Consider the following 13458-nt stretch of genomic DNA (forward strand, 5'->3'; position numbering starts at 1 on the left):
AAAAGTACTTGGATGTGCACTTGAAGTGTCGTAACCTACAAAGCTACGGACCAAGTGCTGGGAAGTGGGATTAAGCTGGATGGCTCTTTTTCGGCTGACATGGACACAATGGACCGAATGGCCTCCTTTAGTGCTGTAAGTTTCTATGATTCTCAATCAGGCAGAGAAATAATAAGACCTTCTGCAGTCAGACGGGGCCCACAGAACTCTGGAAAATACAAATTCCAACTACTAAAGAGCAATGTTATTACAGTCATTAGCCCAATGACTCAACATGTTGGTGTGCAATGTTGCACTATAGAATATAATGACATAGTTGTGCTGTCATGTTTTCATGGACCGTTCGCAACCTCTTGTAGGCAGGATAATTGTCCAGAGACAAGGAGGAAAATAAAGTGTGACATATCATTCTTGTGCACTTCCTAGTACCAAATTACAGAGCAGCAGAGGCCTAGGGGCAGGATATTGTCCAGTGTCTGCGTCTGAGAATTATATCTAAATAGGAGGAAAATATCTTACAAAATGATAATGGAGGACAGGCAAACCACAAAACAAACAGAAATGATTCCTATTATTCTCCCTGAAGGATCACACCATGATGACTATCAACTGGCTCCTCTCACAGAAACAGTGAAGTGCAGGTTAACAGCTCCTTGTCATAGGATCATAAGAGTTGTGAAAAGTGAGGTTGGAATTAGCCACCATTATTAGAGATAGCACAAGAATTCCTACAACTTCAACATGGTAATAAAGGAACATATAAACTGGTTATCTATCTTGTAACAAGAGGGAGCAGTTCCAATAACTACCTGAATTATAAAAGACAGTAAAGACCGAAGTGTGAAAATATGTTCATGGGCAGAATATTGCAAGCTTGGGAACTCATTCCCTTCCCACCCGCCTATGTGCTTTTTGCACAATTCTTTACCTAGGTCCCTGCCAGTGGTAAATGCTCTCACACAAAATGTGAGAAAGTTTCACTTCGCATTCTAATACAATGCAAATATGATGATAATGTGAAATTCCCAGTTTCTCCCACAACACATGCATGCACGAAGTTAATCCATTTAAATTGACATTATAGATCAGTCAAGTTCTTGGGCAGCGACTCCTAAAAGATGCATGGTGCATTTATTTTTGCTGTCATTCATTTGCAAGCTATGGGGATTGCTTTCAGTGCTCTTCTCTCAATTGATTAATGGAAAGGAGCACTGAAAAAAAAACTTGCATTTATAAAACACCCTATAACATATCTCCAAAACATCTCATAGCACTTTACATACAATGAATAACTAAAGTGCAGCAGCTATCTTGTGAACAAGATTCCAAAGACAGGAATGAGATAAATGGTCTGTTTTCAGTAGTGTTGGTAGAAGAAGGAATGTTGATCAGGACACACAGGGCTCCCTGCTTTTATGTGAATAGAGCCATCCTAGTAGGTAGGGCCTTGATTTAATGTTTCATCTGAAGGATGATGCCTCGATACATTGAAGAACAAAGTGAACTGTTGCTGGACACTCCCTCAGCATGATCGCTGATCAGCTTGAGAGCAGACCTGAAGGCAGCAATGAGGTCCCACTCATAAGGTCTCTCCATTCAATCCCTCAACACGTTGAAGCCATACAAAAAGGCGCCTCTTGGATATTAAATCCCAATACCTCGATAGTAGCAGTCTGCACATTCATTAGAGATACTGAGACTAGACTTAGGACCTGTGCCTTTGGAGGATCATGTGCTCCATGGAGAGTTGCATGACAAGTGGCTCCTGTAGACAAATATGCTCAAACAGCAATTTTCTTTTTTTATTCAGGCTTTGTGAGGTCCAAATCCTAAGGCACTACAGCTCATAAAGAAACCAAGCTAACCTTAAGGCCAACCAGTTCTTACGCTTCTGCTACCACCACTTGTTTGTTCTCACACACGCACTGTGACTCAGCCAATGCTACTTCCTCAAGCTCACTAGCTAAATCCTCTGGATTGGTGGGAGGTGTGGTGGGTATATTTGTGCTGGTGATTGTAATTGTTGACGAGAATGACACAGGTTTCTGTGTGGTACAGGCTTGCTTGGGCCATTCTTGGTGCTGCTCCTTGCTCTTCTAGGTCTACAAAGACAAGAGCATAATGCTGGCTGCACTGCAGTATACTGTGTGTGATGGTTTTATGCCTGTGAATGAGTGAGTAGCGATGGGGAGAAGACATGAAAGCAGTCGACAGATTTCACCTTCCCCATTCCCTTGCTGCTCTCACAGCTAATCAGGTCCCACATAGCCTCTTCAAAGGCAGTCAATGATTTGAAATCCTCCACCAGTTTGGATTTTTCTTTTTCTGTTATGTGCTATCTTGTCCTGAAAGTAGAGAAGTAAAAGGAAGAAAAAGAACTTGCATTTATATAGTCTTTGATGTTGCATGTTTTAGGAGTATATACAGCCACACCCAAATACTCATCAATGTGTGAGAGTGAATGAACAATCATTCAGCTAGGTTGTGTTAGCAGGATTTACTATGTGATGCTCCTTTAAGATATCAATGTAACAGATTCAGATGTAAGCTGCAGTTTATATTTGTGGTCTGCTGCAGGATGGCTAAGTGTGGTAAGCTTTCAAGAGGGCTGTACGGTTGTATGAGTGCTTCGAATGGGGCAGCAGTAAAAGTATTAACAGGTTATAACAAGAAAACACCGGGGTATACATACTTGGGGCAGTTGCTTGGTATGGAATACTATTGGGTAGCTTTACTATGACAGTTTTCTTCAGGTCTACTACCTTCTTCTGCATCTGCAGCCAGTTTCTCTGGGTGTTGCTGACACTATTCACCCTGCCTACTGCTAGGCTTATTGAACTACTCCTTTCCTTCAGTGCCTCAACTCATTCAGTATGACTTTGAATACATCTCCAATATATTAAAAATCTTACATCTGGGAGCAATCCCTGCAAGGCAGTATAGCGACAGTGTGGGAGTCAGTTTTAAAATCCCTGTCATGATTCTACAAAATTGATTTGAGTTCAGCAATAAATTGTGGCTTGTGTGTGACCACAATTAAGTAACACAGGACAAGACTGGTTGCTCAGAGTGTATTAGGGTCAGTTCCACATTTTGTGTTGAGCCAGTTTCTAAAGTACACATTTCATGGAGTTCATTTATTTTTTCAGCTTCTTGATGTGCTTTGTAAATGTCCGCATAGGAACAAAAGTAGGCCATTCAGCCTCTTGAGCCTGTTCCGCCATTTAATTAGATCATGGTGGATCTGTATCTTAACTCTGTTTACCCACCTTGGTTCTGTAACACTTAATACCCTTGCCTAATAAAAATCTATCAATCTCAGTTTTGAAATTTTCAATTGACCTAGCCTCAACAGCTTTATGGGGGAGAGAGTTCCAGATTTCCACTATCTTTTGTGTGAAGAACTGCTTCCTGACATCCCCCCTGAACTGCCGAGCTCTAATTTTAAGGTTATGCCCCTTTGTTCTGGACTCCCCCACTGGAGCAAATAGTTTATCTCCAGCTACCCTAGCAAATCCTTTTAGATCACCCCTTAATCTTCTAGACTCATGGGAATACAAGCCTAGTCTGTGCAACCTGTCCTCATAATTTAACCCTTTTAGCCCTGTTATCATTCTGGTGAATCTGAACTGCACCCCGTCCAAGGCCAGTATATCCTTCCTGAGGTGCGGTGCCCAGAACTGTACACAGTACTCTAGATGGGGTCTAACCAGAGCTTTATATAAATGTACCATAACTTTTACCCCTTTGTATTCTAGGCCCCATTATAAATTCATATGTCCATAGTTATATGGAACTGCAAATGTAAACTTGTCACATAGTAATTACACCCTCCAGCCAAAGGTGATGCTGCAGAGCCTCACTTTCGCATCTTCTGACTCCTCAGCCTGTACTGCAGAGAAATGCCTATGCTCCAACCAACTCTATTTATCTGCTTTCCAAATTGCCATATGGTTTGACATTTAAATATAAATCTATTATAGATTAAAATAGTAGATGGGTCACATCACGTGATATCAAGAAACGGCTGAGTGCACTGGATACAGCAAAGACTATGGGCCCCGACAACATCCCAGCTGTAGTGCTGAAGACTTGTGCTCCAGAACTAGCTGCGCCTCTAGCCAAGCTGTTCCAGTACAGCTACAACACTGGCATCCACCCGACAATGTGGAAAATTGCCCAGGTATGTCCTGTCCACAAAAAGCAGGACAAATCCAATCCGGCCAATTACCGCCCCATCAGTCTACTCTCAATCATCAGCAAAGTGATGGAAGGTGTCGTCGACAGTGCTATCAAGCGGCACTTACTCACCAATAACCTGCTCACCGATGCTCAGTTTGGGTTCCGCCAGGACCACTCAGCTCCTGACCTCATTACAGCCTTGGTCCAAACATGGACAAAAGAGCTGAATTCCAGAGGTGAGATGAGAGTGACTGCCCTTGACATCAAGGCAGCATTTGACCGAGTGTGGCACCAAGGAGCCCTAGTAAAATTGAAGTCAATGGGAATCAGGGGGAAAACTCTCCAGTGGCTGGAGTCATACCTAGCACAAAGGAAGATGGTAGTGGTTGTTGGAGGCCAAGCATCTCAGCCCCAGGGCATTGCTGCAGGAGTTCCTCAGGGCCGTATCCTAGGCCCAACCATCTTCAGCTGCTTCATCAATGACCTTCCCTCCATCATAAGGTCAGAAATGGGGATGTTCGCTGATGACTGCACAGTGTTCAGTTCCATTCGCAACCCCTCAGATAATGAAGCAGTCCGAGCCTGCATGCAGCAAGACCTGGACAACATCCAGGCTTGGGCTCATAAGTGGCAAGTAACATTCGCGCCAGATAAGTGCCAGGCAATGACCATCTAGAACAAGAGAGAGTCTAACCACCTCCCCTTGACATTCAACGGCATTACCATCGCCGAATCCCCCACCATCAACATCCTGGGGGTCACCATTGACCAGAAACTTAACTGGACCAGCCATATAAATACCGTGGCTACGAGAGCAGGTCAGAGGCTGGGTATTCTGCGGCGAGTGACTCACCTCCTGACTCCCCAAAGCCTTTCCACCATCTACAAGGCACAAGTCAGGAGTGTGATGGAATACTCTCCACTTGCCTGGATGAGTGCAGCTCCAACAACACTCAAGAAGCTCGACACCATCCAAGATAAAGCAGCCCGCTTGATTGGCACCCCATCCACCACCACCCTAAACATTCACTCCCTTCACCACCGGCGCACTGTGGCTGCAGTGTGTACCATCCACAGGATGCACTGCAGCAACTCGCCAAGGCTTCTTCGACAGCACCTCCCAAACCCGCGACCTCTACCACCTAGAAGGACAAGGGCAGCAGGCGCATGGGAACAACACCACCTGCACGTTCCCCTCCAAGTCACATACCATCCCGACTTGGAAATATATCGCCGTTCCTTCATTGTCGCTGGGTCAAAATCCTGGAACTCCCTTCCTAACAGCACTGTGGGAGAACCGTCACCACACGGACTGCAGCGGTTCAAGAAGGTGGCTCACCACCACCTTCTCAAGGGCAATTAGGGATGGGCAATAAATGCCGGCCTTGCCAGCGACGCCCACATCCCGTGAACGAATAATAAAAAAAAAACATCAATCCATTTCAAAATGCATTGAAAACTCCTATGTGAACTGACTTTACGGAATTTATCCTACAATATCAGTCACACCTGTAAGGGGCACTGTGATGAGAGTTTTCAATGTTAAATTTTAGCTAACATTAGTAACACCATAACTGCTAAATCAGTTAGAAAACAGGATCAAGAAAAAATCTGCTGTCAGTCTGCATGCAGTTGTAGGCTCTGGCCAATGTGTGTTGCTGTGAAGCAGTCCAAGCTTTTGAACCTCCGGTGGTGTCAGCCATGTTAATAAAGGTAAGTAAAAAGGCAAGCAGGAAATTGTACAATTAATTTGAAATCTATTTGAACTTTTTAAATTTATATTATAATTGTATAAATATTACCAACCCTTCACAATTCCCCCCCCCCCCCCAGATAGTGTGCCGTTGCATCTATGGGATCTGCGATTCCCTGCTTCTTGCCTCATTATCTGTGCAGCCAGCTTGGATACGGCTGTTGCAGCCAATATTACTCCTCTTCCCCTCAGTTAGCTGTTTCTTCCCCAGGACCAGTGTGGCTGGGCAAACAATCGCCCTCCCCTACCCCAGGCTGCTGTTAGCTGCAATGCCTGGAGTAGGGGGATTTGCAGTGACTCCTCCATCACCCTCTCCTTTCCTTCCCTTCCCCCTTCTCAGTGTCTTCCCTCACTCCCACCCATACCTTTTTATCCTTTGCCCCATTTTTCCCCACTTCCTTGCTTCTCTTCCCTCCCCCTCCCCATTCCTCTGGTTGTTGCAATTACCCCCATCAACCTCTAACCCTCTTGACCTGAAAACAGCACTTAATCTTAGTTAGGAGATTGAATAATAATATAAAATCAAAGTAATATCCAAAAATAAGGATAGAATGTATGTATAACTTCAAAATGGGAAATGAATTAAGATTGTGCTCCCTGTTCCAATTATCCCCCGTCCTCCAACCCTGCTTCACTACACTTGGTCTCAATTCCCTGTGTACAACATCATAAATGATGGACTAGCATATCTAATTTTATATTTATTACTATTTTCTTTATTTTGAATCTTTTTAGCATATATAATATTTATGTACGCAAGATAAAGTCCCCTTTATTACCATGCACTATGGTCAAATCTGTCTTAGCCCATTACTCAAATCAATGTTAGAAGCGCAATACCATCGGTGAAAGATTTTTTTCCTCTTAAGGATTTGGTAAAACAAATATGAAATATTAGCTACCTACCTTGACCTGTTCATTGATGTTCTTTAATGCTTCCACTTCCTGTTCAGTTTTTGGAACTAATCGAATTACTTGATCTCTAGTTTTTCAAAACAAAAAGCAAGTTTATTTTTGTCATAAATTTCTTTTCAAGCATGTAGCATAACAAAACTTTGCTAAACATGCTTTATGTTTAGAACTATATTTTGTCTTATCATTTTTATTATCACTAAATCCACGATGGATTATAATTTAAGTTTGTACTTTTACAAAAAAATAATATTCCTGTAGAACATTTCCTTTTCCCACAATTTAGTTATTTATTTTAATCACCCAGAATATGGTTTATTTCTGGAGATTATATCATCAAATTCAGATTGACACTTTGGCCCCATTTTCTGCTTCATTTCACCCCATAGATTACTGCAATTGGGGAGTAATGGAGTATAAATATGGGCGCAAGTCACTTATATTTGATTTTTGCCCATAATGCCCATTTCCATTGTGCATTATGACATGCAGGAAGCTCCTGCCAGAAAGAGACCACCACTTCCTTATTATAATGCAGCAGAGGTGATGTCATTTTGACATCCATTTTGTGTCCCGGCACGTACACTGGATCATCAATATGCACATGCAAAATGGGCATCCAAGATTCCGAGACAACTGTCAGATACAAAAGCTTCAATTTAGAGGGACAAAGGAAGGGACAATACTGTCTTTGAGGGATACTTTGTAAATGTTCTTGTGCATTTTTTTTACAATTGGTGCCTGCTTTGTCGTTCAAATGTTTTTGTGAAAAGGTTCATGCAGTTGCTGCATTTTGCTTATATTGTCATAAATGTGGACAATGGGTTTCCCTATGGGTTATATTCCTGGATGAAGAGGAGGAGCAGCAACAACAGAGGAATGCCAGGCAGGTAAGGTTGCACTACAGGAGAACTGTGACCACCCACTGATGCCCACTCAATCACAAACACAAAAGAAGTGCACTTAAATTGATTTGTCCCAGGAACTGTGTGTCCATAGGCTCTAATTTAAAAAGGAGGCAGTGGCAGTGTTATGCTGCCTTCTGTAATCTGACTGGCAGCCAAATTCCAATACAGGTATAGCACTGCCAGTGACTGAAAAAGGCACGTGGGCCTAACATTTTAAACCTCAGCCTTGTGGTCCAAAAATGCACTGACTCATGGAGCAAGAGTTTTTTACGTAGCATGTTTACAACATTATATCACTGGGCCGTCACAGCAGAACACTGAAGTTGCTGAAAGTGAAAAGGACTGAGTAAGGATTCCAATTCTTATACCAGATTTTGTTGGCAAATTTGCCTTGCACAGATCAAATGTGTCTATGAAGCCAAGAAGCCGAATGCCTTGAAGACAATTTGCAATCCCTGGAGAACTGGATCAGCAAATTCTCAGTTGTTTCATCATTTGCTTTTCAAAGGCTCTACAAATGCGCTGAGCATCGAAAGAAACACTCGGGGTAATTTTAACCCCCAAGAACGGCTGGGTTGGGGATGGATGGGAGTGGAAAATAGTTGTTTTTTTTGAGTTGTGACCGCAACCCGGCTTCATTTCCGGGTTTAACCTGGGCATGTAAAATACAGGCTTCCCACTGGGAATGCAAAGTCAGAAAATTTTGTGGTCGTGACCCAAAAAAACAACTATTTTTAACTTCCCACCACCCCAACCCACCTGTTTTTGGGGGTTAGAATTACCCTCTCATGATACTGAAGTCATGATATGGAAAGTGTCATAAATCAGCTTATTTGCTGTGAAGCCAAATTAGCAATTCGTGTCTCACCCATTACGGTTTCTACAAGCTTTAACACATTTAGCATGAGCGATATTAATAGTTATCAGGGTAGATTTTAACTCTTGGATGGCTGGGGGAGCTGGGCTGGCCACCTGATCCAGCTGTCAGTAGGTCAGGTCCATTTTGAGGGATGGGCCTGGTTACCATGTGCAGCTTGCTGGTGTAATATCACGTGACCTGGAGGCTGACCCAGCCAGCAGGAAGGTGGGTCAAGGGTGGCAAGAGCACACCTGCTCCTCCTGGCCCCACAAAAATAATTTTCCACTTACAATTTTTTTTTGAGGCCTCTTCACTGCATGGTACAAACTGGGAAAAGTGTGCACAGCACACGTGATGCCCAGTTGTCCATCAAAATTTCTTTGGGGTTCTATGTACATCATAGGACCCTGATTTGCATACAGTAATGAGGTTCCCGCCTTATCCAGGCAGGCACCTGGACTGTCCAGTGGAAGGCACCAATAAATATGGAGGCGGAATGGAAATGGGGCAGTTAAGTTCACCACGGTGATTTTAACTCTGCTACCTCTCCAATCCGCCAGGATGGCCAAATTCAAATCAGCCCTATCATATCTAACTTTAATCCCTTTTTGGGAATATGTAGAAAGTTTGCTGCTTTTCATTCAGGTTGAAAACTAGTGCTACCGTAAATACATGCTGTATACAACCAGTACCTAAAATTTTCCATGCTGATCAATAGCTCTGTTTAGACTGGGGCCATTATTCACTGAATCTAACCATCCAACATGAAAATTAACTAAGAATCAAGCGTAAATAGAACAGATGATGACAATTTCAGCTTGTCTCAATTGAAAAATGCATGCTTTCATTTCTTAACGAATTTAGATCGAGCTTATGTAACATATAATCCAAATTAATGCTAAAGTTGTTCCATAACGTAATAAATACAGCCTTCTGTGCAATGTAGAACAGAAATGTAGAACCGCCAAACCCGGAGTTTCTTGTGCATGACAATCAGCAGCCGATACTTAGCCAGTTCATTCTGATCTTGTTGATCCAAACTTACCCTGTTTTCCTGTATACGCTACTTTAGCATAAATTGATTCAAAATTTCTGTCTTTGCCTCTTCAAAGTTTCAGGCTTCACATATGCCAGAACTTCATGTATTCTATGCACCCAAATGAGACACGGTACAGTACAGAGAACCCAAGTTACATCGAGTTACATTGAAACTCGAACACAGAAACAGGCCATTCGCCCCATCTGGTCTGTGCTGGCATTTATGCTCCACATGAGCCTCCTCCCTCCTAATTCATCTAACCCTATCAGGATACCCCTCTATTCTTTTCTCCATCGTGTGCTTATCTAGCTTCCCCTTAAATGAATCTGTACTATTTGCCTCAACTACTCCTTGTGGTAGCGCATTCCAAATTCTTATGACTCTTTGGGTAAAGAAGTTTCTCTTGAATTTCCGATTGGATTTATTAGTGACTATTTTATATTTATGACCTCTAGTTTTGGACTCCTACACAAATGGAAACATTTTCTCTACGTCCACCCGATCAAACCCTTTCATTATCTTAAAAACCTCTATCAGGTCACCCCTTAGCCTTCTCTTTTCTGGAGAAAAGAGCCCCCCGCCAGTTGAGACTTTCCTGATAAGTATATCTTCTCAGTTCTGGTATCATCCTTGTGAATCTTTTTTGTACCCCCTCCAATGCCTCTATATCCTTTCTATAATAGAGACCAGAACTGTGCACAATACTCCAAGAATGGTCTAACCAAGGTTCTATATAAGTTTAACATAACCTCTCTGCTTTTCAATTCCATCCCTCTAGAAATGAACCCCAGTTCTTGATTAGCCTTTTTAATGGCCTTATTAACCTGCGTTATTACTTTTAGTGACTTGTGTATCTGTACCCCTAGGTCCCTTTGCTCCTCTATCCCGTTTAGACTCTTATTATCCAAGCAGCATGTGAGCTCCTTATTCTTCCTACCAAAATGCACCACCTCACAGTTATCTATATTGAAATTCATTTGCCAATTACACACCCATTCTGCAAGTTTATTAATGTCCTCTTGCATTTTGACGCATTCTTCCCTTGTATTAACTACACCCCCAATTCGGTGTTGTCCTCAAATTTTCAAATTGTACTTCTGAATCCTGAATCCAAATAGTTAATGGAAATTGTGAACAAGTGGTCCCAGCACCGATCCCTGAGGAACACTACTTCCCACCTTTTACCAGTCTGAGTAGCGACCTTTAAACCCTACTCTCAGTTTTCTGTTTTCATAGAATCATCGAAAGGTTATTGCACGGAAGGAGGCTAAACTAAATAGTGGGGCCGAGGGATCAAGTAAGGGAAGGTGTGAAAAATTAAAGGAAGAAGACAAGGCAAGAGAGCAAGGTAGCAATAAGGGAAATGATAATCAGAGAGTGGCAGGAAGGGACAGAGCATGCAAGCTTAAGAGTGCGCCAGCAGCTAAGGCTAGAGGTTGCAAAAATAGTAAAAGGACAGCACTAAAGGCTTTGTATCTGAATGCACATAGCATTCGTAACAAAATGGATGAATTGATAGCTCAAGTAGAAATAAATATGTACGATCTGATAGCCATTACAGAGACATGGCTGCAAGATGATAAAGGCTGGAACCTGAATATTCAAGGGTACTTGACATTTTGGAAGGACAGGAAGCTAGGAAAACATGGAGGGGTAGCTCTGTTAATTAAGGATGACATGAGTATAATAGAGAGAAATGACCTTAGTTCTAATGACCAAGATGTAGAATCAGTTTGGGTAGAGATAAGAAATAGTAAAAGCAAGAAGTCACTTGTGGGAGTAGTTTATAGGCCCCCTAACAGTAACCACACAGTAGGACAGGGTATACAGGAAGAAACAATGGGGGTTGTGACAGGAACAGCGATAATCATGGTGATTTTAATCTACATATAGATTGGAAGAATCTGATTGGCAAAGGTAGCCTGGAAGATGAGTTTATAGAGTGCTTTCAGGACAGTTTCTTAGAGCAGCACGTTCTAGAGCCAACCAGAGAGCAGGGTATTCTAGATCTCTCCAGTAAATCTTCTCTGCACCCTTGCGAAGGCCTTTACACCCTTCCTAAAGTGCGGTGCCCAGAACTGGACACAATATCCCGGCTGTGACTGAACCAGTGTTTAATAAAGGTTCATCATGACTTCCTTGCTTTTGTAGTCTATGCCTCTATTTATAAAGCTCTGGATCCTGTATGCTTTTTTAATCACTTTCTCAACCTGCCCTGCCACCTTCAACGATTTATGCACATATAACCCCAGATCACTGTGTTCCTGTACCCCTTTTGGAATTGTGTCCTTTAGTTTATATTGCCTCTCCCTATTCTTCCTACCGAAATGTATCACCTCGCATTTTTCTGCGTTAAATTTCATCTGCCACGTGTCCGCCCATGCCACCAGCCTGTCTATATCCTCTTGAAGTCTATTACATCCTCCTCACTGTTTACTAGACTTCTAAGTTTTGTTTCATCTGCAAATTTTGAAATTGTGCCCTGTACACCCAAGTCCAAGTCATTAATATGTATCAAGAAAAGCAGTGGTCCTAATATCGACCCCTGGGGAACAACACTATACACCTCCCTCCAGTCCGAAAAACAACTGTTCACCACAACTCTCTGTTTCCTGTTACTTAGCCAATTCTGTATCCATGCTGCTACTGCCCCTTTTATTCCATAGGCTTTAATCTTGATGACAAGCCTATTATGCAGCATGTTATCAAACTCCTTTTGAAAGTCCACATACACCACATCTACTACATTGCCCTCATCTACCCTCTCTGTTCCCTCATCAAAAAACTCTATCAAGTTAGTTAAACACCATTTGCCTTTAACAAATCAGTGCTGGCTTTCCCTAATCAATCCACACTTGTCCAGGTGACTGCTAATTCTGTCCCAGATTATCATTTCGAAAAGTTTCTCTACCACCGAGGTTAAACTGACTGGCCTCTAGTTGCTGGGTTTATCCTTGCACCCTTTTTTGAACAAGGGTGTAACATTTGCAATTCTACGTCGTCTGGCACCACCCCCGTATCTAAGGAAGTTCTGAAGATTTTGGCCAGTACCTCCTCAATTTCCACCCTTACTTCCCTCAGCAACCTAGGGTGCATCCCATCTGGACCGGGTGACTTATCTACTTTAAATACAGCTAGCTTTTCTCGTACCACCTCTTCATCAATTTTAGCCCATCCAGTATCTCAACCATATCTTCCTTTACTGAGACTCTGGCAGCATCTTCTTCCTTGGCAAAGACAGATGCAAAGTACTCATTTTGTACCTCAGCCATGCCCTCTGCCTATGTGAGTAGATCTCCTTTTTGGTCCCTAATCGGCCCCACCCCTCCTCTTACTAACCGTTTACTGTTTGCATGCCCTTAGAAGTTTTGCAGCCAACTTGCTATCCTTTCTGCTACCTTTCCCCTGACTGCACATGCTCTGTCCTTAGTCATGAGTCTAAATGCGGTACCTTATTGAAGGCCTTTTGAAAATCCAAATATATTACATCTACTGCATTACCCTTGTTTACTCTTTCTGTTACTTCTTCAAAGAATTGAATAAGGTTGGTCAAGCATGACTTTCCCTTCTGGAATTCATGCTGACTATTCTTTATTATATTTTCGTTTACTAGATATTTTTCTATCACATCTATAAGTAAAGATTCCATTATCTTATCTACCACCGATGTTAAGCAACTGGTCTATAGTTCCCTGGACTTGTTCTATCTCCCTTTTTAAATATAGGAATAACATTAGCTGTCTGCCAGTCTTCTGGCACTATCTCCCCCCTTTCTATCAAAGTGTTTTTATATCTTTTTTGATCT

The 13458-nt window shown here is 42.4% G+C and overlaps 1 protein-coding gene across 1 annotated transcript in view; it reads right to left on the bottom strand.

Moving 5' to 3' along the window:
* Nucleotides 1-13458, bottom strand: part of cpa6 (carboxypeptidase A6) — a 79851-nt gene that overhangs the window by 58767 nt on the left and 7626 nt on the right. The window contains exon 2 of the mRNA XM_067977132.1: nt 6842-6917. Within this exon, the coding sequence (XP_067833233.1) occupies nt 6842-6917 (76 nt within the window). The remainder of the gene's footprint in view (nt 1-6841; nt 6918-13458) is intronic.

The sequence above is a fragment of the Heptranchias perlo genome, chromosome 3, assembly GCF_035084215.1.
Source record: "Heptranchias perlo isolate sHepPer1 chromosome 3, sHepPer1.hap1, whole genome shotgun sequence".
NCBI lineage: Eukaryota > Metazoa > Chordata > Chondrichthyes > Hexanchiformes > Hexanchidae > Heptranchias > Heptranchias perlo.